The following is a 24,859-nucleotide window of genomic DNA, read 5'->3' as shown; positions in this document are numbered from 1 at the left end:
TTTTTAAACTATATCGATATATGCGAAATGGTCTAATTCCATATCACATTTAAAAATGTATCGATATATTTTTTATATTGATATATCGCCCAGCTCTAATTAGAAGGATTAGTAATCTGGTTACTACAAACTGTCTTTGTACACTTTATTAAAGTTTAATTTATCCATATCTTTCATATTGTAATATAGTTTGGGCAAGCACCTTTCCTACTACACTCCACAGAATTTTGGTTCTTCAGAAACATTTTGTTAGGATGGCAACCTGATCTGAGTCACATGCCTCATCTGTACCTCTTCTTCAGAAACTTCAGATACTTACTGTTTATGACATCAATATCTCTCAAATATGTTTTTATTTATAAGGTATATAATACACTTTTATATCATGTTCATATTTTTGCTTTTATAGTTATTTTTGCTATTGTCATTATAACTTGTTGTTGTACATATGTTTTTTTCAATAGTCAGTTTGTTATTACTTTCTTATAACTTTGAAATTTTAGGTGAAGACTTTAAATAAGCCCATCTGGGTTTTCTGCCTCTCCCTGCACTTTGCACTATTTGTTATCTTTGTCATTTTATGGAATTCTAACTGCGCAAATAAATAAACCTAAACCTAAATGTTTCTGTATCTACATTATTCACCGTGCAGACTGGCCTTTTGCAAAGTCCTCAAAAGGTTAAAATGTGGCGACTGTAGTACATAATTATGTTTTGGAGTGTTCCTGACCTTTGTTGCCAGGACAATCAGCCGGGAGAATCCGTCACTAGTGAGAAGAAAAGAGTTTTTGAAGAGGACAACATGAACACATGATAGCACAAGTCTGTGTAGATGTTTCTTTGGTATCATTTATCATCTTTCGCATTGTTTCTTCTGACCAATAAACAATGTAATAACTTTGTTATTGAAAAACTGAATATGCTCATACAAAGTGCCTTTAACTTTAGCCTCGGGGGGAACCTCACTCTCATGTGTGGATCTTCTCTTTGTTTTTGCTGCAGCAGCTCTCAGTTGAACATCTTTCCTGATATGATCCCGGGCAGCTGAAGAGGTTAATAGACTGTATATATTTCCCAGTGGCCTTTAAAAGGACACAGTGTTTGTATGCTTTTCCATTTCCTCCAGTCAGCTCCCAAAGGGTCAAAAGTCCTCAAAGTGCAGTGAAGGAAATGAGGAAGAACTCTCTGCAGGACCTTAAACAACTTCTGATTTAACATGATATGAGTATAAAAATGTCTCTTGCCTGATTATATAATGAACATTTACATGGATGAAACCTTATAATTTGAATATAAACTGTTAAACAGAGTCCAGCGCAGTGTAATCACTCCAACAAGGGAGCAGAAGGAGCTGTAATCAGATGTAAATGACCTCTTTCTCCTCCTCCTCCTGCTCCCCTCCTCCCTCCACAAACACAGTGCAACAGGTCTAAATCCTGTCTGTGCACGGCAGCTTGTGGACAACAAGGGCCTGTAACACTGACATCTTGTTTTTAATTTCATGCATTGTTCTTAAATTTCTATAACCTGCAGCAATGGTATTTCGGACAGTAGTGAAGCATGCTAAGAAGCACCGTGGCGTGAGTAATCTTTAATTATTTCCTGTTTGTTTCTTCTTAGTACTTAAATGTCAGTGACAGCAACCCAGTTTTTTTTTATTTTTTACTTTTAACGTAGAAATGTTTTGATTTTGAGCTGAAATGAGCAGCAAACTCTTTATCTCAATTGTAATTTTCCTTAATGTTTGCTTTTAAAAATTAATATCTTGAAAATGGATAGTTTCTGGAAGGTTCCATGTTTGTAACAGTGATGTAGATGTACTGTTAAAATAAATAATTTATAGAATATTTTTTCTCTCAACGTCAATGCCACATTGAAATCAATTTAAATACATTTGGGTTTTAAGCTAAATTTCACCTCTAGTTGCTCCTGTATTCTGTTTTTTTAATTATTTTTTCATTCGTTGAATTTTAAAGGACACTAAAGATTAAAATTATTAATTATTGGGTTTTAAGCTAAATTTCACCTCTAGTTGCTCCTGTATTCTGTTTTTTTAAATTCTTTTTTGTTGTTGTTTTATTTAATTTTAAAGGATGCTGAAGATGAACAAGGACAAAAAAAAATCCATATATTGGCTGTAGGTCTACCTAAAACTAATTAGAGGTTAATTTAAACTGTAATGTATTTCTTTATATAATATTACTAAAATATGAGAGAAATCACATCCTCCTTAAAATTAATGTATTGATTGACTTTTTTGTATCTCAGATAATGAATGCACAATGAAAGTATTAGGCTTAACTATCGATTAACCTTGCAGCTTTAGTCAATAAAACACAGCAGCAGCCGACACACTTGATGATTGCCTGCAGTGTTTGTAGTGCAGTCAATGTGATCAGAAGTCTAATTTTGTCCCATTCATCTTATTTTAACTCTTGGGTCAGCAGGTTAAGTTTCTTCAGTGGCTCATTCAAAAATCTTAGAGAAGCTTAAGACTTTAAAAAAAACACCCGTGACTTTTGCAGACCTCCTAAATCTAGACTGACAACATCTAAGCATTTAGGAAAGTAGTAGTTTGAGTAAAATACGTTTAAAAAAATATGAGTTGTCCCTACAGGGGATGGGATTATCTTTGCGTTTTTTTAACCAGCTCTGCTGTCACACAGGGAAGTGACAGAGTTTTAACTTCTTGTCATCGGCTTCCCAGGAAAGAGAGAGAGAGAGAGAGAGAGAGAGAGAGAGAGAGAGAGAGAGAGAGAGAGAGAGAGGAGCTGCAGGGAGGAAATCCATATGAGACTCTACCAGAGCTCCTTGATATGGTCTATCATCTTGACAGACAGACAGGCTGAGAGACAGACAGACAAAGAGAGAGAGAGGAGCTGCAGGGAGCAAATCCCAGAGAGACTCCACCAGAGCTCCTTGATCAAATTACAACAGTCAGACAGACAGACGGCAGATAGAGAGACAGGCTGTTAGAGACAGTCAGGAACTTTAAGAGAGAAAGACAGAAATTCAGCCAGAAAAATGGACAGATAGCCAGGCAGCTGGACCGAGGCTGTGTCCACAATCACTCATGACTCAAAATATAGATCCATTTCTGTTGCCTGAGTTTCTGGGTATTATTATAAACCATCAGTATAATTAATGTTTATATTGCATTTTACTAGTGCTGCCGCAATTAGTCGGCAAAGTTAGCAACTATTTTGATAATCATTTAATTGTTATAGTAATTCTTCATGCAAAATGTGCTATTTTCAACCACTCAAATATGGAGATTTTCTGCTTTTCTATTTTGAAATGATATTTAACTGAATAATTTTTGGTTTTGGGCTGACAAATATTTCAAATCACCTTGGATTCTGTGAAACTGGGATGACCATTTTGAACATTTTTTTTGACATTTTATAGACTAATCAGGATTATGAAAATAAATAAAGATATGATCAATCGAGAAAATAATCAGCAGATTAATGAATTGTGTAAAAAAGAAAAACGTTAGTTGCAGCCGTGTTTTACTCCTGTCGATGTTTATAGTTGTACTCGTTTAGAACATCATATACTGTCAGGTAGATTAATCTACATAATAACAGCAATGCATCATATTCCAGTTCTTATATAGAATATACTATGCAAATAGACACCACCATGGAGCTCAAAGTATGTAGTGATAAGATCAGTCAGTGCCTTGATCAGATGGTTAAAAGGAAGAATTAACAGATAGACAGATGCTGAGAGATGCAGACAGATATAGAGAGACTGTAAGTCTGAATGTGAGAGACAGACAGAGAAGGTTTGACAGACAGACAGTATTAAAGACACACATGGAGATATTTCAGTCATGTTGCTGCAGATTTTAATCTGACAGTTAAAAGTGCTTCTTCGAATGATCAAATCCATGATTGGTTTTCTCTCTCTGGCTGTTTTCCACTGGAAAAAAGTACCAATACAACAATGTAAAGACACTTTTACAGGTTAAAGTCATGCACAATAGTAAAAGTATGAAAGTATTAACAGCAAAATATAAAGTATTAAAAGTCAAGAGAAAAAAAGTCGACTGCGACTGATATGTCATCATATAATCACTTATTAATTGTAAATAGTGATGCATCAGTGTGTTTAGCAGCATTTCACTGTTTGGTATGTTAGTCCAGTGGTTCCCAACCTGAGGGCCGGGCCCCTCCAAAGGTTCACAAGATAAACCAGAGGGGTCGTGACATGACTTATTGAGAAGACAGAAAAAAATAAAATAAAGTTCTGCTCATCAAGATCTCCAACCTAAATGACAGAATAGCCCGTTTCTCAATACCACCCCTAATGACACATATGAGCGTTTTGTGGTTCGCGGTACAGTGGAGCGTTCTAAAAATAGCACACGTCATTACGAGGGTGACGTTAGCCACGTAAGTTACATAGACAGTAATTTACTTGGGGGACAGTCTGAAACCTAAATGTGAGTCCAGTATGGCTGTATGGAGTACAGTATGTCAGCAGGTTCACTCATATGACGCAGGGTGACTGTGCAATAGCAGGCCAGCAGCTAATCCTCAGAGTTACAGTAACTTTAATCCGCAGACAGGAAGTGACAAGTAAAGTCTCCATCTGGTCCAACGGGAGGCTGCAGTCAATCTTGGCTCCTTCAGCTCAACACATTTCCACCTTCATGAAAAACTTGATTTAAAATCACTTAATAGAAATTTGGATTGAGTGCAGTTACTTTTGATGGTTGGCAGGTGATTCAGAGTTTCTCACAGTTGGATAAGTAGGGTGAAAAAAAGGCTGCATCCGCCCTTTTTAAATTCAAGAATGTGCTTTTTATATTTGCATACTAACTGAAACTCAGCTCACACAGTGTCAGGAGTCCTGAAGCTTCATGAGGCTGATGCAACATAGAAAAGGAATTACTGTTTCATGCTGTATGCAGGCTTATTCCTCAGACGACATTACTTTGGTTTTAAAGGCACAATAGGCGTGTTTCCACTGAGTACTTTTTGGAGTGTTTTGGCTATGCCCACTAGTTAGTTCCCCTCGGCCTCTGTACCCATACAGGTACAGGTACAGGTAACAGACTGACACGGCAAGCAGTGTTGCCAACTTAGAGACTCTGTTGCTATATTTAGCGACTATTCAGACCCCTCTAGCGACTCTCCAATAAGCGACTAGCAACAAATCTAGCAACTTTTTTTGGTGTTATGAAGACTTTTGGAGACTCTTTCCTACTCTTCATAACAAGTTACAGGAGCTGTCCAGAAGCACTCACAAGCGACCCAGTCCCTCCACAGCAGTCTCTCCCAGCTGCAGTCAGAGCAGTTAACCCCTCAGCGTCCAGTTTGCACCAGTCTGCAAATGAATCACGCATTCGCAAAATCACTGCCTCAACCGTATCCAATCAGTGTCGACTTGTTAGTAGTGGCTACCTGAGCAGCTAACCGGTGAAGTTGGGCAGATCTTGGGCGTATCCTCTCTCCCAAGCAACACCCATAGTGCCTCACTAGAGGGAAAAGTACCTAATGGAAACACTCCTAATGAGTAGGATTTGTCACAACGTTCAAAGTTGGACCCTCCTCTCTTGGCCTAAAAACATCATTAGAGCTCAGCCCCTGACTAGAGCCAACCTCGGAATCACTCTTGTTTTGGAACAACCTTTGTCTGCTTTTTTGTCAGGTTGTGCAGCACAGTATCACATATCAGATTGAGAATCACCTTTAAAAAAATAACATTTGTGATGCTTAATCTTTTGATGATGTCACTCCATGTCTGCAGCTCATCCCCCAGTTCTGCTTCATCTTGCTGGGAATGGGCGGGGCATCTATGTATCTGATCCGATTGGCTAAAGGACCCCATGTCACGTAAGGACTGCTGATAATAATCATAAGACAATATGATATTTGATCAATAATGAACATTTTACTTACATGGATGAGTTTTGTGGAGGTTTTGGCTTACTAACACAGTTTAACCTGTATCTTTATCAGTGTATACATTTTTCTACTATGAAGGGCCATATGGGCCATAATTCATTCTTCCCTCTCACATACACAAAAAATACCTCTCACATTCACAATTTTACCTCTCATTACCTAAATGTGTGAATGTGAGAGGTAAAATTGTGAATGTGAGGTAAAATTGTGTATGTGAGAGGTAAAATTGAGAATGTGGGAGGTATTTTTGTTTATGTGAGAGGGAAGAAAGAATTATGGCCCATGCGGCCCCTCATATTTTTCCATCATTTCTTAACGACATGCATCTCCTTGCACACGACATCTGCCAATTAGCTTATTAATAGGTGTGTTTTCCCCTGGCTTAGACATCTGTTTAGTGTTTTTTGTTGTTGTTTTCACATTATTTGAAGACAGTTAGACTGCAGTTTTCAAAGAAGAATCAATGACCCCCTATGGTCGCTGGATGGAGTAAACCATTGATATCATTATTAAACTGTGTAAACAAGGAACTGATGGACTTCCTTCCTCTTGTAATTTCATCCTAAAATGAGAATTTCTGCAGATGAATACTATCTTAGAAGAGGCATTTGTTTTATGATTGTGAGTGACAACAGGGCTCCCTGCTAGCTTTCATTTCCCCCTCGGACCACCTCTTGCTTGCACATCCTCCCCTCCTGCTGCCAAACTGTTGATTCACCCCATAACAGCACACACAGCTAAGTGCTTTTAACAAGAGATGGTGCACTGTCTTTGCAGCAATACTTCTTTACATGCTTGATGAAATTCTTAGAAAGAGTGTCCTGGTGGTGGCACAGCAGGCTTGAGTTTGGATCGGGGTCTCAACTTTTGCTTTTATGTTATTTATTGTGTTTAATCTATCAAACACAGGAATGAGATAAAGCCGCTCTCAGGGGTATCAGATCACTAATGTGCTAGTTCTCAAAGAGCTCAATTCTGTCTGACTTTATTTTTGTGTGTAGCTGGAACAAGACCAATAACCCAGAGCCATGGAATAATCTCGATCCCACATACCAATACAAGGTAAAACAGCACACTATAGGTGTTCATTGTTAGGAAACTGGGATGAAATCTGAACTGTATCTTAATTAAGTGAGATTTGATACAGAAAGTATTTCTTCACACAACAGCATCAACATGTTCTTCTTTTTTCTTCTTCTTCTTCAGTTTGTGGCCATCTCCACCGATTACAAAAACCTGAAGAAAGAAGGACCCGACTTCTGAATCCCTCGCTGGTGTCCTCTCATGAACCAGAGTGGAAAAATACTAGAAAATCCTGATCTAGGGTCAGATTTCTCCCACTTGACGTCCTCACTGCAGGTGGAAGGTGAAATGAATCTTAGATCAGGACCTGTAACTCTTTAGTGTCTTTGTGCCTGTGTGATATTCTCAAAGCAGCTGGTCATCTGATAAACTTGACCTGAATTTCCTGTAAATAGAGCTGTTGTCAGTGAATGGATACATATGAATATTGAAAAAGTTGAATATGTAGTATTTCTACATGATGACACTCATGCAGGAGAAATAAATCATACATATGCACAAACCCTTCACTGCACCAAACAAGTGGTTTCGCATCACAGATTACTTTTTTATTAACCATGCTGCTGTGTTTTAGATATTCTAGTGTATCATTGTAAATGTTTTAGGTTACTATTGGTGTTTACTCACCTCTATAAGGTATGCAAATAATTTTTCAGAGAGAAGAAATGGAGATAGCTGCCTGGAACAGATGGAGAAAAAATACATTGAAGATTTAAAACTGCATTGCATGCAAAAATGGTCAGAATTAATGTAAATGTATCCGATTATTATCAGCTATTTGTTGTATGTTAGAAATGTTGTATGTTTTGTGAGTGTGAAGCTAGAAGTATGCATACTTCTTATAAAGTCCATGTCTGCTGCAGCACCTTGACAGTCACATTAATGTGACTTGACTGCACATGTTTTTTCATAAATGGCACCTGATTGTTGGTTTAGCAGCCACTAAATTCAGCAATCACTGTGCAAGTTAGGAAAAAAAAGCAGAGACGCAAACTGGGCTGAATTCTTTCAATAAACAAACAGCCTGTTTCATGTTTGGATGGGAGTGTTTGTTGCACACCTGCGCCGTGACTTTCCTCGACCACCTGCATTGAAAAGAGTCAGATACAGATCTGTTTCCACATCCTCAGATAAAAATACACAATCAGTACCTCTGATGGAACAGATCCATCTGTTGGCAGTGCAGCTGTCACTGTGCAGCCTGATTGTTGCTTCTATGACCACATTTAGAAGTGTGTGTGTGTGTGTGTGTGTGTGTGTGTGTGTGTGTGTGTGCGTGTGTGTGTGTGTGTGTGTGTGTGTGACAGCAGCTCTGTGCCTTTGATCAGCGACAGCAGTGGCAGGATGCTGAGCAGTCCCCCAGCATGACGTTGATGTATGACAGCAAAGCAGTGTGTACTTGAGACACACACACACACACACACATTCACACACACACACACACACACACACACACACACACACACACACACACAGGTGCCACTATCTCTCCATACTGTTTATTTTACTACACTTTCTCTCTTTGCCTCCGTAGATTTCTGCACCAAAATTCACCAAAATGTATTCCAGATAATAATTTGGATATGCAGTGGTGGAATGTAGCTAAGTACATTTACTCAAGTACTGTACTTAAGACTACAATTTTGAGTTACTTTTACTTTACTTGAGTATTTCCACATTTGTAACTTCTACTACACTATATTTTAAAAGGCAAATATTGTACTTCTTACTCCACTAAATATGGCTGACAGCTTTAATTACTTCTCAGGTCTTTGTTCGATACATGATATCGTAAACATAATTTTTTAAAGGGGTTCATTTACCACTAGCTAATTCATCAACAGAGTACCTGAAATACACAAATGCAATCTGATTAAAAACTTTGATAACCACTGTACATACAACAAATCTGATTAAGATATCTCATCAATTGCCTTTGTAATATTATTTTTTTATTGTAAAGAGACTTTATGGAAACCCTGCATAACAAATTTTCAAAAATTGTGAATGCAATTAAAAAAAAATTTATTTCTTGGTAAAAACAGGTGAAACAGAATTTCATCGTCAAAAAAAGTGCTGACATTGCAGTTTCATAGCATGACTTGGGGGAAGGTATCAAGTATTTTCAAGGCACAAGTCCAAATAAAGTCCAGAGTCAATGGTGTTAAAGTACATGTCAAGTTGCAAGGCTTTTTGGACGTCAAGTCAAGTATAAAGTTAAATTTGCGACCTTATATTTTATTGTCAATTGGAGCAACCTGGCACAAGAATTTCCTTTAGGATAAATTAAGTTTGATCTTATCTTATCTTGTCTTGTCTTGTCTTGTCTTGTCTTGTCTTGTCTTCACTTGACTTATCTTTGTCTTGTCTTTTCTTGTCCTGTCTGATCTTGTCTTGTCTTGTCCTGTCTGATCTTGTCTTGTCTTGTCTTGTCTTGTCTTGTCTTGTCTTGTCTTGTCTTGTCTGATCTTATCTGGTCTTAACTTGACTTGACTTGACTTATCTTTATCTTTATCTTTATCTTTATCTTTATCTTTGTCTTTTCTTTTCTTGTCTTGTCTTGTCTTGTCTTGTCTTTTCTTTTCTTGTCTTGTCTCGTCTCGTATTGTCTTATCTGGTCTTGACTTGACTTTGTCTTGTCTTGTCTTGTCTTGTCTTGTCTTGTCTTGTCTTGTCTGATCTTATCTGGTCTTAACTTGACTTGACTTGACTTATTAAGTCTCGTCTCGTCTCGTCTCGTCTCGTGTCGTCTCGTCTCGTGTCGTCTCGTCTCGTCTCGTCTCGTCTCGTCTCGTGTCGTCTCGTCTCGTCTCGTCTCGTCTCGTCTCGTGTCGTCTCGTCTCGTCTCGTCTCGTCTCGTCTCGTCTCGTCTTGTTTTGTCTTGTCCTGACTTATCTTATCTTATCTTATCTTATGGGACTCCCAGGAGACCACATTATATATTTATCCTTAAGAACCCAGGGTGACACCTCTGTAACAAACACTTTAAATCTTAAAGAATCTCCCATATTCAGCTTTATGCTTCACCTTAACTCATTAAATCCCTAAGCGACACATACTCAACACCCTGCTGTGGTGGTCATGTGACTTTGACAAGAAGTGCCTTCTCCAAAATGTGGCTGTGACTGGAAACAGAAACGTAAGAATTTTCAAAAAGCTTATTTTTTGTAACTAGGCTAAGTTTAAACCTATTTAACAATTCTAATCCGTTAATAGGGTGACCTGTATTGCATTTTACATGTTCTCACCAAATTTCTTGAACAAATTAAAGTCAAAATTTTGATAAATGTTATGGAGATGCAAAAGAAAAAGGCAAATTTGTGTCTCTGTAAGCAGAAAATGTGTCTAGTTTTTTTCTATTTTAAAATAAGAAATATCATAAACATAAATACCTATATGCCCATTGTAACGTATATATATATATATATATATATATATATATATATATATATATATATATATATATCACATCACAGATCTTTGACATTTAGGGGTAGTATTTTTTTTAAAACATCAGAGGTTCTTATGGGTTAACATGTGGCTGGATGGTACGTATATATGGTATGTATATATATTTCATATTAAATGTTGACATACAGTATTTAACCCTACTTAATTTTCCTCATCATTAACTTCCTCTGTAACACCTTTGCTACTTCTAAAGGATAAATGAAAAGCAAACACTTAAATTCTTGCAGGATTTTGTCTTTGTTCAGTGAAGGAGAGACTTGTGTTTCATCCTCTTAAGAAAACCTTCAGACCTGCCTTTCAGCTCTCTGCACTCACATTCATCTCATTTCCTCCCCGCTCGAACAACAAAAAGGGGCGAATGAAGAGAAAAAAGGCCGGCAAACATCAAAAATATCACAGGAACACCACAGGGATCGCTGCGGCAATAACGAGATGGCTAGAGACCTGGGAGGACGGAGCATGAGGGAGAATGTGATTTCCCGAAAGGATATTTAAAAGCCTTAAAACACACACAAACACACTGCGTCAAAGCAGTTGTCAGGTCATGAGAAACAGGCACAGAGATGAAGCGGATGAGTAGTTATTTGTGTTTTGATGCTGCGTGTGTGTGTGTTTCCTGACGACAGAGTTGTGAGAGCTTCCCTGACCTTTGACCTGTGACTCAGCTGGCCGGTCTCTGCGGAGGGGACACAGTCCTCTGGCACAAACTCAAGCAATAACCTTCGAATGAAAAATTGGACGACAGCCTGAAAAGCTCTGCAGGACACCAAACAAAAGTCCATTTAGCTCTTCAATTCAATAAATATTAAGCGCTCCAATAGGCAGCGGCGGCACTTCATGTTGTAAAGCTCGTTTGGTACCACTTTATAAAAGGCTTTGTGTCTCAGAGGAAACTTTTCTTTTCAGAATAAGAAATAAATACATCAAAATAAAATAACAACAAAGTTCCATCTTTCTTCAGTGGAAGAAAGAGGAAGATTTTTTTCTTTTTATCTGCCCGAGTATGAAGAACTGACTGCAGCAATTTGAGAAACAGTGGGAGATAAAGCATTTAAATAAATAGAAATGCAAGTTCTGAAGGTTTGTGGGGAGAGTGAAGGACATTGGAGTTACATAATGCGCTCATCTTCTCATGTCTATAATGACCTGCCTGTGCTCATTAGCATTATGTAATGTGGGGTAGCAGGGTGGCATAAAGAGACAGTAACACAAAAACAAAAATGGCATTAAAGGATGTAGAAACTTCTGCAAAGTGGAGGTCTCCACCTGCTTGTTTCTGCTTGTTTACACCGGGTACAGTCTGGTTATTAGTCTCCATGCAGAGAAGTTATTTTGAATTGAAGCCATGAAACAAGCGAGGATAAGAAGTCTACATTTGGACAAATCGTGCATCTGAATTGCACTGAAAACATCAAATGATCAAGTTTTTTCAGGGTGTGAATCTCTTTCTCTGACTATCTTCCTGTTAAATCTCATGTCACAGCCTAAAGATCAGCTTTTATTTTCTTTTTCTGGACTGTTCCCTGAAGTTGACAGTCAGAGGAAATGGCCGGAGGAAATGCCAGCAGCTTAACATGGATCAATGTTTATAAAGTCTGCAGTCTCCTCCCTCCTTCTGCTCTACATAAACATCATCTGCCTCTCTATGCATGCATGTGGCATTTATATAACCGACAACAACAGAGAGCTAATCCAATATTATTTAATGTTCAACAAACGTGAAAACATTGAGTTTTTATTGCAATGATCTACTGTATATACATTGTACATTCATCACAAATCCTTTACAATATAAATTAAAGTGAATGTACACAATCGCCCATAATATTTTTTACCTCTTTCCATGAAATGATTATGACAATGTAATTTATTCTCAGCAGATAAAGTGTATATCTTTTCCAAATTTCTTCTCAATCTATTCCAAACATATCACAATAAAAAGGAAACCACAACTAACAGAGGACTGTGTCTAAAATCAAAGTTATTCCAACTTTATGGGCGATCGTGTATAGAAGGTGATATTAGTTGTGCTGTTTTTTTTAAACGATTGAAAACATAGTTTCCACTGTTTAACTGTTTCTCCTCTTGGTTTGTGGTTCTGTGGGTGTAAACTGAGCATGTGTTCAATTCCCAACATAGCTGCTGTGGTTTCCCAGCCTGGGACAAAGCCTGACTTGATAAGGGCTCTTAAAAAAGCTTAGCGACAAAAAGCCAAATACCAAAAACACTTAAGGTCCTTCTCGGCTTAGGGCAGCAAAGCACAGTCTGAGACGTGGAAAATGTAGGAGAGTGAAAACAATCTTAAAGGAAAGCATCATCATTATCAAACTCATCATAAACAAATATAACAAATCTAGTAGGTTCAATCATAATTTTTCAAAGAAGCTTATAAGAATGTTAACTGTAAAATTCTCTGTAAAAAGTTTGATAAATTCTTCACTAAATGGATAGCTAATTCATTGATACTTGCATAATTACATTTAGGGAGACACTTTACTTTAAATCTCAGTATTTGTCAACAACTCTAACTTCTTTTATGAAGACATATTTAATGTTGCTACAGTTCTGTTCTACTATATAGTCATTTATTAAATGTTTAAACACGAGCCTCCATTTATGGATGCCAGGAGGAGTTAGAGTTGCTGGCAAAAACATTAATAAACACTTTCAATATACAGTAGATCTGTATCATCAGGAATATTGTATTGTATGTTTTTTTATTAATCAGACTTTGATACATCAGGTTACATTTGTCACCTTATTTTGCAATTATAATGTCATTAGTTGATATGCAAATGTGACCACTGATGCAGCACAACTTTCAACTGACATAAAGCTGACAGTTTTGTAACAATGCTTATTACCATTAAAGAATAAAAAAAATCTTAGAGGAGAAATAAAATAAATGTCGAAGATGTGGAAGGAAACTGTTTATGTGTGATGTTTCAGTGGTCAGTGAATCCGGGCATGGGGAAGGGCCTGGCGAATAGCTCCACCCGCTGGCGGAGCTCTGCGATGCGTGACACTGTCTCTTTGTCCTCCAGTAGGAAGGACTTAAAGCTGGCCAGATTTCCTGTGGGGAGAAAGAGGAATCAAAGGAACAAGCTGAAGGATTTATTTTGTAAATCTGTCTGAAAAAAAGTTTTCTAGTGCTGTAAAAAGACATTCATGTCCCTGGCATGTGCTTGAAAGCTTGTCATTTAGGGACTGTTGAAAAACTATTTGGGTTTTGTCCACCCAATTTACATCAATGAGGGGAGGCTAAATAACAAACTTGGTGTGTAAAAACATTTTTAGTTAAGTGGAATAAAAAATAAGGAAGTCAGCTGACTTAGTATAAAGATTGACAAAGTCAACATGGCAGAAGGGTCGGGACAGCTGTATGGGTCAAATAAACACAGGTTACTTTATTTTAACTTACGGTAACTCAGGTGACGTACTTAACTTACGATATGTGTGTAAACTTAACGTATGGAACTTAAGTTATGTAACAATTGTGCTTACTTAACCAAACCATGATCTTTTCCTAAACCTAACCATGTAGTTTTTCAACAAAGTTAACCACAATGGTGTGTCATTTTTTTTGAGTCACTGGTACACAACTGTCACTTAGGCAGTGGTGGAATGTAACTCAGTACATTTACTCAAGTACTGTACTTAAGTACAATTTTGAGGTACTTGTACTTTACTTTAGTATTTCCATTTTTAAGTAACTTTATACTCCACTACATTTTGAGAGAAATATTGTACTTTTTACTCCACTACATTTAGCTGACAGCTTTAGTTACTTTTCATGTCAAGATTTAACATTAAAAAACATGATACATTGAAGTGATTAACTATTTTTATAAATGAAACCTCTTAACAGCATATTAAGTAGTTAAAATTAGCCCTACCTTGAGAAAATTAAAATGCTGCTTACATCAATAATAATAATAATAATAATAATAATAAAAATAATAATAATAATAGTAATAATAATAATAATCATATGTTTGGAACATATTTAACAATCAGAGTGGGGTCATTCTCCATTAAGAGCTTTTACTTTTGATACTTTAAATGAGGTTAGGTATGAGGTATTTATACTTAGGTATTTGTTAGAAAACATGAAATAAAAGTCCTGTACAACACTGAACCTACTTAAAACTTTAAAAAATGACAGATTGTCTTCTTTAATGCACATCATCATGTTGTTTCTTAACACGTTCTCTGGTTCTCACAGTCACAAAGCATTAGAAAGCCTTCCCAACAAACCATATGTCAACATGATGTGTTTACTACTATATAACACCCCTAACTCTCCCTCCTGTCTTACCAGTCTTCTTCTTCACATCCAAAGCGATCTGAATCCCTTCATCAATAAGCTCCACAACCTTATCAAAGTCTGCTTCCTTGAACTGTCTGGAGGTGAGAGCCGGAGTTCCTGCAAGAAACAATATTATTATGAAATGTTAGGGCAGACGCATGTAGACAGGTTGACTGGCAGGCGGACGGACAAACAGACAAAAGCAAACAGAGACACATCACACAGACAGACACAGAGAGGGAGAAGAAAGCCCAATATCATATAGGTAGTAGGAAGACTGACTGGTTGACAGATTCAGCCCAAACAACCTTCACTCTTCCTGCAGCTCGTCAGCAACAATAATCAGCTAACCAACGCTTCCTGTACACGCTGCAAATACAGTAATGGAAAAAATTATTAGACCACTCTTGTTGTCCTCAATTTCTTGTTAATTTTAATGCCTGGTACAACTATAGGTACATTTGTTTGGACAAATATAATAACAACAAAAATAGCTCATAAGAGTTTAATTTAATAGCTGTTATCTAGCCATTTTCCATGGTTTTCATTTTAATGATTTTGGTTATTACCAAGAAAAACTTGGAAAATGGCGAGACAGCAGATCTTAAATTAAACTCTTATGAGCTATTTTTGTTGTTATCATTATATTTGTCCAAACAAATGTACCAGGCATTAAAATGAACACAAAATTTAAGAAAAAGGGTGGTCTAATCATTTTTTCCGAGACTGTAGACTCATTTCAGTACCGAGACGGAGTCCTCCTGGAGTGAGAGCACTCTTGTCTCCGGGGCAAGTGTTCTTGTTGGCGGTGATGGACACAAGCTCCAGGACCCTCTCAGCTCGAGCCCCGTCCATCCCGCGAGGTCGCAGGTCAACTAAGACCAGGTGGTTGTCAGTCCCACCTGAGAGGAGGAGAAGAAGAAGAGATTTAATTCACTTCAGCTTAGTGGAAAATGTGTCTGACGGTGAGATAAATTGCCATTTTTCCCTTCACTCTCCACTCAAACCTTCATACAGACATGATGACATTATCACCACTTTCCACTTAATCTTGGCTTCCCCCCTCCCATTCAACTGTCAAGTGAAGGTTACGTGAGCTTTTCTAAAGTCATGAATACAGAATGCAAATGAGGGTTTAAGAAGCAATCCAAAAGGAATTGCGTCAGGTACTTTGAATGGTAGAAATGCAATATTACTTTAAATGCAAAATCTTATTCCATATTCAGCTAAAAAACACCCCAAAATAAACAAACTTCTGATGTATATGTACATCTTTATTATTAAAAAAAATCGCTCCTCAGCTCCTTCAGTACCTGACACCAGGGTGAAGCCTTTCTTCAGCAGAGCATTAGCCATGGACTTGGCGTTCAGCAGCACTTGAGCGATGTACTGTTTGAACATGGGAGTGGAAGCCTGCAGAGACAGAAACGATGCTGTGTAATGAGAAAGACCATATCAGGACACTCCAGATGACTTGCATGTTTTATACATGAGCTGCTGAAATTAAGCTGCTGCTGAAAATGTTCTGTTGAAATGTGTTTTCCCCCAAAGGATGCTCTCTCTCTCTCTCTCTCTCTCTCTCTCTCTCTCTCTCTCTTTGTTTTTGCTATTGTTGAATATTAAGTTTTAATGTTGATAGCTGGACCTGTCTGAGGGCGACGGACACCCCTGCAATGGCGTGGTTGTGAGGTCCTCCCTGAAGTGACGGGAACACTGCGAAGTTCACCTTGTCCTGGAGGTCATAGGTCACCTCCCGACCTTTCTTATCCACAGAACGCACACCTTTCCTGTAGAAGATCAGACCGGCCCTGCAGAGTGGAGAGCAAAACCTTTGAAATGTTTCATTTAACAATTTTAATACCTTGACCTGACCTTTAACACTTATATGAGGAAATATCGTTTTATTTTTGTCCCTATCCACAAATTGTTCTTATTTTATTAGTACCGTAACCATTGTTTTCTGAGATTCACCAGTCTTTTCTTATTCTTGTTCTTCTCCTCCAGTCATTTCCTTTCTCTTATTGAAGAGGAAATTTGCTCGAGAGTGGTCGAGAAGAGCACTCTCACCAAGATAAGAAAAATAATGTTTTGCCAGTATTTTGGTAGTTAAGAAGTTTCTGGAGTTGACTTTTCTTATTTTCTTTCTCTTAACAGCATTAAGAGAATGTTGCTGCATGAAAAAAACATTCCCACACAGCTCCCAGGCGTTCACCTTGCTCCACGCAGGGACTTATGGGTCGTAGAGGTGACAAGGTCAGCGTGATCGAAAGGAGAAGGAACAGCTCCTGCTGCCACCAGGCCGCTGATATGAGCCATGTCTGCCAGCAGGTAGGCATTAAGCTCCTCACACAGCTGAAACACGCAGTCAGACACATTATTTGATTGTCATTCATCATTTAAGTTTTCTCTTAATTGTGTTTCCTATTGACGCTGTGCTTATAAACCTCCTTTAGGGACTTAGACAGCTTTTTAATAGAGTTCAGGGCTATCAAATCAACTACTAAATCATTATTTAGTGCACAACATAGCAAACATAATTCCTGACATATGTACCTTCTTCATGCGAGGGTAGTCGATGAGGCGAGCGTAGGCGCTGGTTCCTGCTATGATGAGTCTGGGTCTGAAAAGTCGGGCCGTCTTCTCCAGCTGCTCATAATCTATCAGACCTGTTTGAGGCTGAGAAGATCCAAGAGAAGAGTCCAACACTAGTCAACAGTGAGTATCTTTTACAGCTTCTACAAATCCCTCTTTGCAAAAGTTAGACAAATGACTCACATTCAGCTTGTAAGGCATCGATTCAAAGTAGATGGAGGTGGCTGAGATCCTCTTGGTGTCTGTCATGTAGCCGTGGGTAAGGCTGAAATGTTGCGGGGAGAGTAGAAATTAAAGTTTAGTAGAGTGTGCATCCCAGAAGTTCTTTTGAACTCGGTCTGACCTTGCTAGATCCTGATTTCTCCTCTATATGACCAATATTACTCATGTTGAAAATGTCAAATATTGAATAGAATAATTTCCCTGACACTGATTTCAGTGCTCTCTCTGCTTCAAACACCTTCTTCCCACTGCCTATCCTCTGTAGTTGCTGCGACTTGTACTTTTGGACATTTAATCCACCTGGTCATGTAAATATGAAATCATCTTTATATTATATTGCTGTATTGTTACTTTTTTTCACAAGATATTAAAATTCTGAGTTCATCCTGAAGCCAACTGAAGCCTGCAGCAGTAACATGACTCAGATGTGCGTTTGGGTTTAATTTTGGAAAAATTATTGTTTACGTTTCCCACACTTCTGTGGTTGTAGTTCAACTAAAAATACATTTCAAAGGGTGGTATAATTTGAAGACTCCAGACTGTGTGACTAACATTTTGTCATTTACATTAATTCCTCTTGACATTAAGTCCCATAAAAACAGCCAGTTTCATGCGGGAACATGTCAAAACCACTCAGGCAAAATCTCACAACATTTCATGACACATTTAACAAAATTACTGTGGCATCTAATAATGTAATAAATGTCAAAAAACACATCTACCCAAATGCATTGACAAACAGTGATGGGACAACATCATATTATTACTTGTGTTGAGTGTTGCTACGAACCCAAAAGCTCTGTATTCGAGTACATGTTCACTCACTGTCCTCCATCGGGCAGATCCAGGCCCATGATGCGGTCATGAGGCTGCAGAACAGATGTGTAGGCTGCAAAGTTAGCAGGGGATCCGGAGTACGGCTGGACGTTGACGCCCCACAGATTTGGGTCAAGACCGAAGGCGGAGAGTGCTCGCTTCTGACACAGCAGCTCAATCTGGTCTACAATCTCTGCACCTCCATAGTACCTGAGAACACATCACATTTTATTACATTATGCACTGTTGTGTCCTGTATCATTAAAATTGTATTGTTATGCATTGCATCATTATGTTTCGATCATTACGTATCGTATCTCTATGCAGTGTATTGTTAAATATTGCATTTTTACGTATTGTATTATTACGTATTATATATGTACATATTGTATTGTTCCGATTTGTATTTTTAAGGAATTGTACCATTACCTATGAGGGACTGTATGGGTCAATGAATTCTTCCTAGTCACATATACAAAAAATACCTCTCACATTCACAAAGAGTTTGTGAGAGGTAAAATTGTGAATGTGAGAGGTAGAATTGTGAATGCGAGAGGTAAAATTGTGAATGTGAGAGGTAGAATTGTGAATGTGAAAGGTTGTTTTGTGTATGTGAAAGGTAAAATTGTGTATGTGAGAGGTGAATTTGTGAATGCGCGAGGTATATTCTGTGTATGAGAGGTAGAATTGTGAATGTGAGAGGTGAAATTGTGAATGTGAGAGGTAAAACTGTGAATGTGAGAGGTGAAATTGTGAATGTGAGAGGTAAAACTGTGAATGTGAGGGGTGAAATTGTGAATGTTCGTGGTATTTTTTCTGTTTGTGAGAGGTAAAATTGTGAATGTGAGAGGTAAAATTGTGAATGTGAGGGGTGAAATTGTGAATGTTCGTGGTATTTTTTCTGTTTGTGAGAGGTAAAATTGTGAATGTGAGAGGTAAAACTGTGAATGTGAGAGGTGAAATTATATATGCCAGAGGTGAAATTGTGAATGTTCGTGGTATTTTTTGTGTTTGTGAGAGGTAAAATTGTGAATGTGAGAGGTAGAATTGTGAATGCGAGAGGTAAAATTGTGAATGTGAGAGGTAGAATTGTGAATGTGAAAGGTTGTTTTGTGTATGTGAAAGGTAAAATTGTGTATGTGAGAGGTGAAATTGTGAATGCGCGAGGTATATTCTGTGTATGAGAGGTAGAATTGTGAATGTGAGAGGTGAAATTGTGAATGTGAGAGGTAAAACTGTGAATGTGAGAGGTGAAATTGTGAATGTTCGTGGTATTTTTTGTGTTTGTGAGAGGTAAAATTGTGAATGTGAGAGGTAAAATTGTGAATGTGAGGGGTGAAATTGTGAATGTGAGAGGTGAAATTGTGAATGTTCGTGGTATTTTTTGTTTGTGAGAGGTAAAATTGTGAATGTGAGAGGTAAAACTGTGAATGTGAGAGGTGAAATTATATATGCCAGAGGTGAAATTGTGAATGTTCGTGGTATTTTTTGTGTTTGTGGGAGGTAAAATTGTGAATGTGAGAGGTAAAATTGTCAATGTGAGGGGTGAAATTGTGAATGTGAGAGGTGAAATTGTGAATGTTCGTGGTATTTTTTGTTTGTGAGAGGTAAAATTGTGAATATGAGAGGCCCCTCATAATTACGTATTGCATTGTTATATATTGTATCGTTGCCTTTTATATTGCTCCATAATGCACTGTTACACATTGTATCGTTAAAAATTGTATCATGTTAGCATATTAGACTGAATCATATTGAGTCATATTTCACTGCATAAAAGTGTGTTATTTTAGACAGAACTGTATTCTATTATGTTAAATTACATCATATTCTAGTCCAGGAGCTAAATTGTCATTTAATTTAATAAATTATACACTTGGGCTTCTGAAAATCTTTCAAAAGTTTGTGAAAATTGTAACAGTGCATTGCCCCTGCAGCTACCTTTGTCCCGGGTATCCCTCAGAGTATTTGTTGTTCAGACAGGAGCCCTGGGCCTCGAGCGCTGCACGGCTGCAGAAGTTCTGACAGGACAAACAAGCACAGTGTCAACATCCACAGCCACACACTGTAAGTTTTTTTTCCCCATCACGCTTATATATGCAGAACACTGTCACCCTTCAAATATAACCTTCGTTTACCTGCAGAGGGGCGGCTGAACACCTCTGCTCTTTTTCAGCGAGGCCCAGCTACACAGTACAACCAGTCCAAACTTGACTCATCCAGTGTGCACATTACTCAAACTATAAGCATGTTTCATGCAAATACCAATTATAAATCAGTAAGACAGGTCCCACACAAAGAAAAGGACAATCAAAGGTGTTTTAATATGTGTTGAATCTGTTGAAAGGAATCCCACAAAAGGTCCCCCACAGTCTTTTTTGGAACTGAATTTAATTAGCTAAAATATAAAGCAAGAGGTGCAAATTAAAAGATGATTATAGAGGAATCTAACTAATACTGAATCCCTGTGTGGTTCAGCACTGTGCCAAATCTACCAAAGACACTTGAGAGTCAGCGGAGAAATTGAACTGCAGAGAAGGAAATGAATGTAAATGAATTTTTCTTCCTGGCTCAGTCTCTTTTTTTCTTCTTACACTCTCATTTCTGCTCATCTTCTTTCTCTCTCTCTGTCTCCCTCTCTGGCCTCCTCAGCCGCCCCCTCTGCCTTGTTATTATACTAAACCTGTCACTGTTCAGGGATCCCTCAATCATTCCAGTGGGATTTAAAACCAGTCCCCTATGTGGCACAAAACTCTCTCTATGACATTTCAAAACACTATCTCAACACACACACATACACGATCACCCTTCCTCCTCAGTCTCAACTCAAAATGTGGAGATCAAGGGCAGAAATCAGCGAGGGAACCTAATGGGATCACTTGGCTGTGTTCCTGAAGGGAAAAAAAACAACAAAAAAACGGTGGCTCTCCATTGGGAGTCAGCCTGCAGCGACGACTGACTGACAGCACATACACAAGAAGATGAAAATCTTTCAGATGTCATTGTGACTGATAGTGCTGTGGATTCATAATTGCTGGAGAATAGAAGAATGAAAGCTCCCTTCTTTTCCCACAGCTTCCACTTAGATGGAATCACTGACTTGTGAGGGGTAAAATGCGAAGAAATATCTATGAACTCTCTGAAGATAACAGTGGAATTTCGAGAAACTACATCTCTGGTGGCTTGCAGTTACACTGCCGAAGGAGGCTCCTCTGCAGTTTAAGTTGTTCTTCTTGCCTTCTCTCTAACAAACTGCAATCTTAACACCTCTGTCTAAAGAAAAGGGATGTTCCCTTAACACCAAACTCTATGTAGATAATTAATGCACCTATCAGCTAATTTTTCATTTGCACATATTTTCATTTGAACATATTACTTTTACATAATGAGTTCTGTCACATCCTCATCTACCAACAGTCTGAATAGAACAAGCAGCTGGGACAACGGAAATCAATCTGAGAAAATGATATATGCTAATTGAATAGATTTTTGGATTTTGTGAATGCTGTAAAGCAATCCTACCAAGAGTTATGCAAACACCTGTTTTTCACTCCCAGTTTCACACACACAGAGTCCATGTGTGATGTAAGATACTGAACAAACATTTAAACAGTCACTTTTAAACATCCTCACAAAACTGCTGGACATGGGTTATCCCAGTTTACATTCAACCCCAGTTTGAATGTTTACATGAAGATTTGATCCTGCCTTATCATCTATTTTACTCTAAATTTGATCATAATTTACAAAATGAACATCATGCTGTTATAAACTAGTGATTGAGAACATAAACTCATTGGGGAAAAAAATTACTGAGGTATTTAATCAAAAGTAGGGCCATTTTTATAATTAACTTCTATACAATCTGACTTCTTTTTGCAACCAGTGGAGTCTCCCCCTGCTGGCCATTAGAAACAATCCAGTTTTACTTTCCGCCTTTCTTTCAATTTTCAGTTTCAGTTTGAGTAAGCTTTATTGGCAAGACTAATAATTCTATATTTAGATAAGCTCACTAAATATCCTTATCAATAGGTAATAACAAGAGTGAAGGTGATTCAAAGAGAACACGAAACACAAAACATCTCCACTCCACTGCTTCCATCTCTCTCCTCTTTACCTCAGATGCGATGAGCTCCAGTCCCCGGCACTGCCTGTCCTTCTCCTGCTGCAGGAGATTCCACATCTCCGGGTCGTCCTGGGCCAGACTCTCCTGTCCCGTCCACTCACCGGCGCTGCAGAGGCCCCGTCTGCACGACTCCGCTGTGAGCTGTCCCTCTCGCCCCGAACATCCTAACACCCTAAGGAAGAGGGGCTGCACGGGCTGGTGCAGGGACACACAACGTTATCATTTCAGTCAAGTAAATGTCCACTTCTTAAAACGTGTGTATCCCTTTAAAAGAAGCTGCTCTCATGTGTCAGAGGGAAAAAAATTTCCACATTAAAGAAATGCCTTGAAATTATACTATAATAATTTACACTTTCACTGACTGATCATAACTACAAAGTAATATCATGTAATAATGTAACAATGTAAATGTAAACAATGTAAATGTTTGTTTACGTAAATCCACTATTATTATGGGAAGAAGATCAATTTCATATTGTACTGGGATACAATATGAAATTGATTAGCAATATTGATTTTGCTGAATTTTTATTTTTTGTCAAATTTTAAAAAAAGCCCAGTTGTTACTGTTAAGAGGAAAAAATTGTCCCATTCCTAACACTGCTATAAAATATATATCAATAATATTTCCAATTTAAATGAATCAGTCCTGATGATAACTACCACATATTCATTCATTTTCAGAATTTTAACCCTTTAAAAACAAAAGTTGTAAAACTCTCTTGTGGACCCGAGAGAGGTGGTGCTTTATTTCTTACAACACACCGTTCTATTTACCAACACAGTGCTGGTAATAAAACTTTTATGAAGAGACAAACACTAAGTCAGAGGATTTGATGCAACTCTCCACTGTGCAGAGTAAAAGTTTTTCTGTTTTTTCTGTTGTTGTTTTCCAAGATTGCTCTTTGGTGTCTTTTGAAAACCTCAGGAAGAGTGAGCTTGTGCAAGAACACTTTCATCACTCAAAATTATAATACTTTGCACCGGGGGTTTGGAAACAAGGGAGTTAGAATAATGCGTCTTTTGATGTTCTAAACAATCCATTAAATGAAAGGCAGTGAAAAAAACAAACGTGTTATTCAGTGGAGCGGTTATGGAAAACCTTGGACATGAAAAGTGTAACGTGGGCTGGCCACACACGCAGTGACTTATTTATCAGGGTCTTGTTTGTCGAAGGCAGCTTGTAGCTGTATGATAGTTACGTAACTGTGTGTTACTTTTGCCTAATAGAGAGATTACCGTTCAAGCATAAACATATGTCGAAGCCTTTCATCTTTTTGTGTTCATTATGTTTTCTAAGCCTTGAGTAATTTAAGTCTTGCATAAAGCGCCAAGTGTGCAGTCAACTTTCTTTCAAACATTCTGGGACAAACAGCAGCAGTCTTTTCTCTTTTAACCACCTGATATAATCATCAGACAAACACGGCGACACTTATGCAGCTGGACTGACAAATAGAAAGTCAGACACATTGTGACTCTTCAAATGAGACATTTCTATTATACATGTTTGAGGTGAGCTGGGGTGACAAGCTGACCTAGTTTGCAGCAATAAGTAATTTTGTTACAGCTGCTCTTGTAGACAGAGCGAGAAATCATCTAATGCATGCACAAGTGTATCTGTAGGTGCATTTAAAAAAGCTATCAAATAAAAACATTAAAAAAGAAATGTACTCACCCGTAATATTTGCCGTAATGACAGAGAAAGCATGACTGTGGCTGCTGAGGGCTGGGAAAAAACATGAAACTTTTCAAGGTGCAAAGGTTGAAATTTAAATGAGTACTGGAGGAAAGCCAAGGGCATGCGTACTTTGTCTCAGTGATAAAAGTGACAGCAACAGTAAATCATCTGTTTCATCTCACTCTGTATCAGTTCTTTGAAAAAGAAAAATCTAATCAGTCACTGTACAATAAGCAGGCAAGGAATTCATTTTATGATAAAAAAGCATTTCAAGTCTGTGTTACACATGATTTTAACTTTAAAGATGCATCCATTTTGCATTATAAATGGGCCAAGAAATCTAAAAAAACAAAACAAATTATGGATTTCAAGTCTTCACTTCTATGAATGCATATCCAGAAAACAATAAAACACTACACACAAAGTGATATTATGGATCACGTTACTGCTTTTTTTCAAGACATTGTAGAGCTTTTGGTGGATGATTTAGACAACACAGAGCTCACATTATTAATCTCATTAACACATTATTAACACAAGGCTCAAACTGCACTTACTAACATGTTGAAAATGTGTTTTTTTTATATAGCGTATAAAAAACAGTCAACCTTGAACCTAGTTTTTGAAAACTGAACACATGATTT

The 24,859-nt window shown here is 37.8% G+C and overlaps 2 protein-coding genes across 2 annotated transcripts; one reads left to right on the top strand and one right to left on the bottom strand.

Moving 5' to 3' along the window:
• Nucleotides 1-1,443: 1,443 nt before the first annotated feature.
• Nucleotides 1,444-7,511, top strand: ndufa4l2a (NDUFA4 mitochondrial complex associated like 2a). The gene is made up of 4 exons (XM_059333574.1): nt 1,444-1,580; nt 5,761-5,846; nt 6,920-6,980; nt 7,125-7,511. The coding sequence occupies exons 1-4, from the start codon at nt 1,536-1,538 to the stop codon at nt 7,179-7,181; spliced, it is 249 nt and encodes an 82-aa protein (XP_059189557.1). The 5' UTR covers nt 1,444-1,535; the 3' UTR covers nt 7,182-7,511.
• A 4,667-nt stretch (nt 7,512-12,178) lies between these two features.
• Nucleotides 12,179-24,811, bottom strand: LOC131971835 (serine hydroxymethyltransferase, mitochondrial-like). The gene is made up of 12 exons (XM_059333470.1): nt 24,213-24,811; nt 22,529-22,732; nt 20,353-20,432; nt 18,421-18,621; nt 17,557-17,638; nt 17,335-17,457; nt 16,994-17,133; nt 16,427-16,589; nt 16,095-16,194; nt 15,528-15,683; nt 14,791-14,898; nt 12,179-13,545 (listed from the first exon to the last, which is right to left on the bottom strand). Exons 1-12 carry the CDS (start codon nt 24,336-24,338, stop codon nt 13,418-13,420), a joined length of 1,611 nt encoding a protein of 536 aa, XP_059189453.1. The 5' UTR covers nt 24,339-24,811; the 3' UTR covers nt 12,179-13,417.
• Nucleotides 24,812-24,859: the final 48 nt, after the last annotated feature.

Source organism: Centropristis striata, chromosome 5, assembly GCF_030273125.1.
Source record: "Centropristis striata isolate RG_2023a ecotype Rhode Island chromosome 5, C.striata_1.0, whole genome shotgun sequence".
Lineage (NCBI taxonomy): Eukaryota > Metazoa > Chordata > Actinopteri > Perciformes > Serranidae > Centropristis > Centropristis striata.
This window is presented reverse-complemented; position numbering and strand designations above follow the sequence as displayed.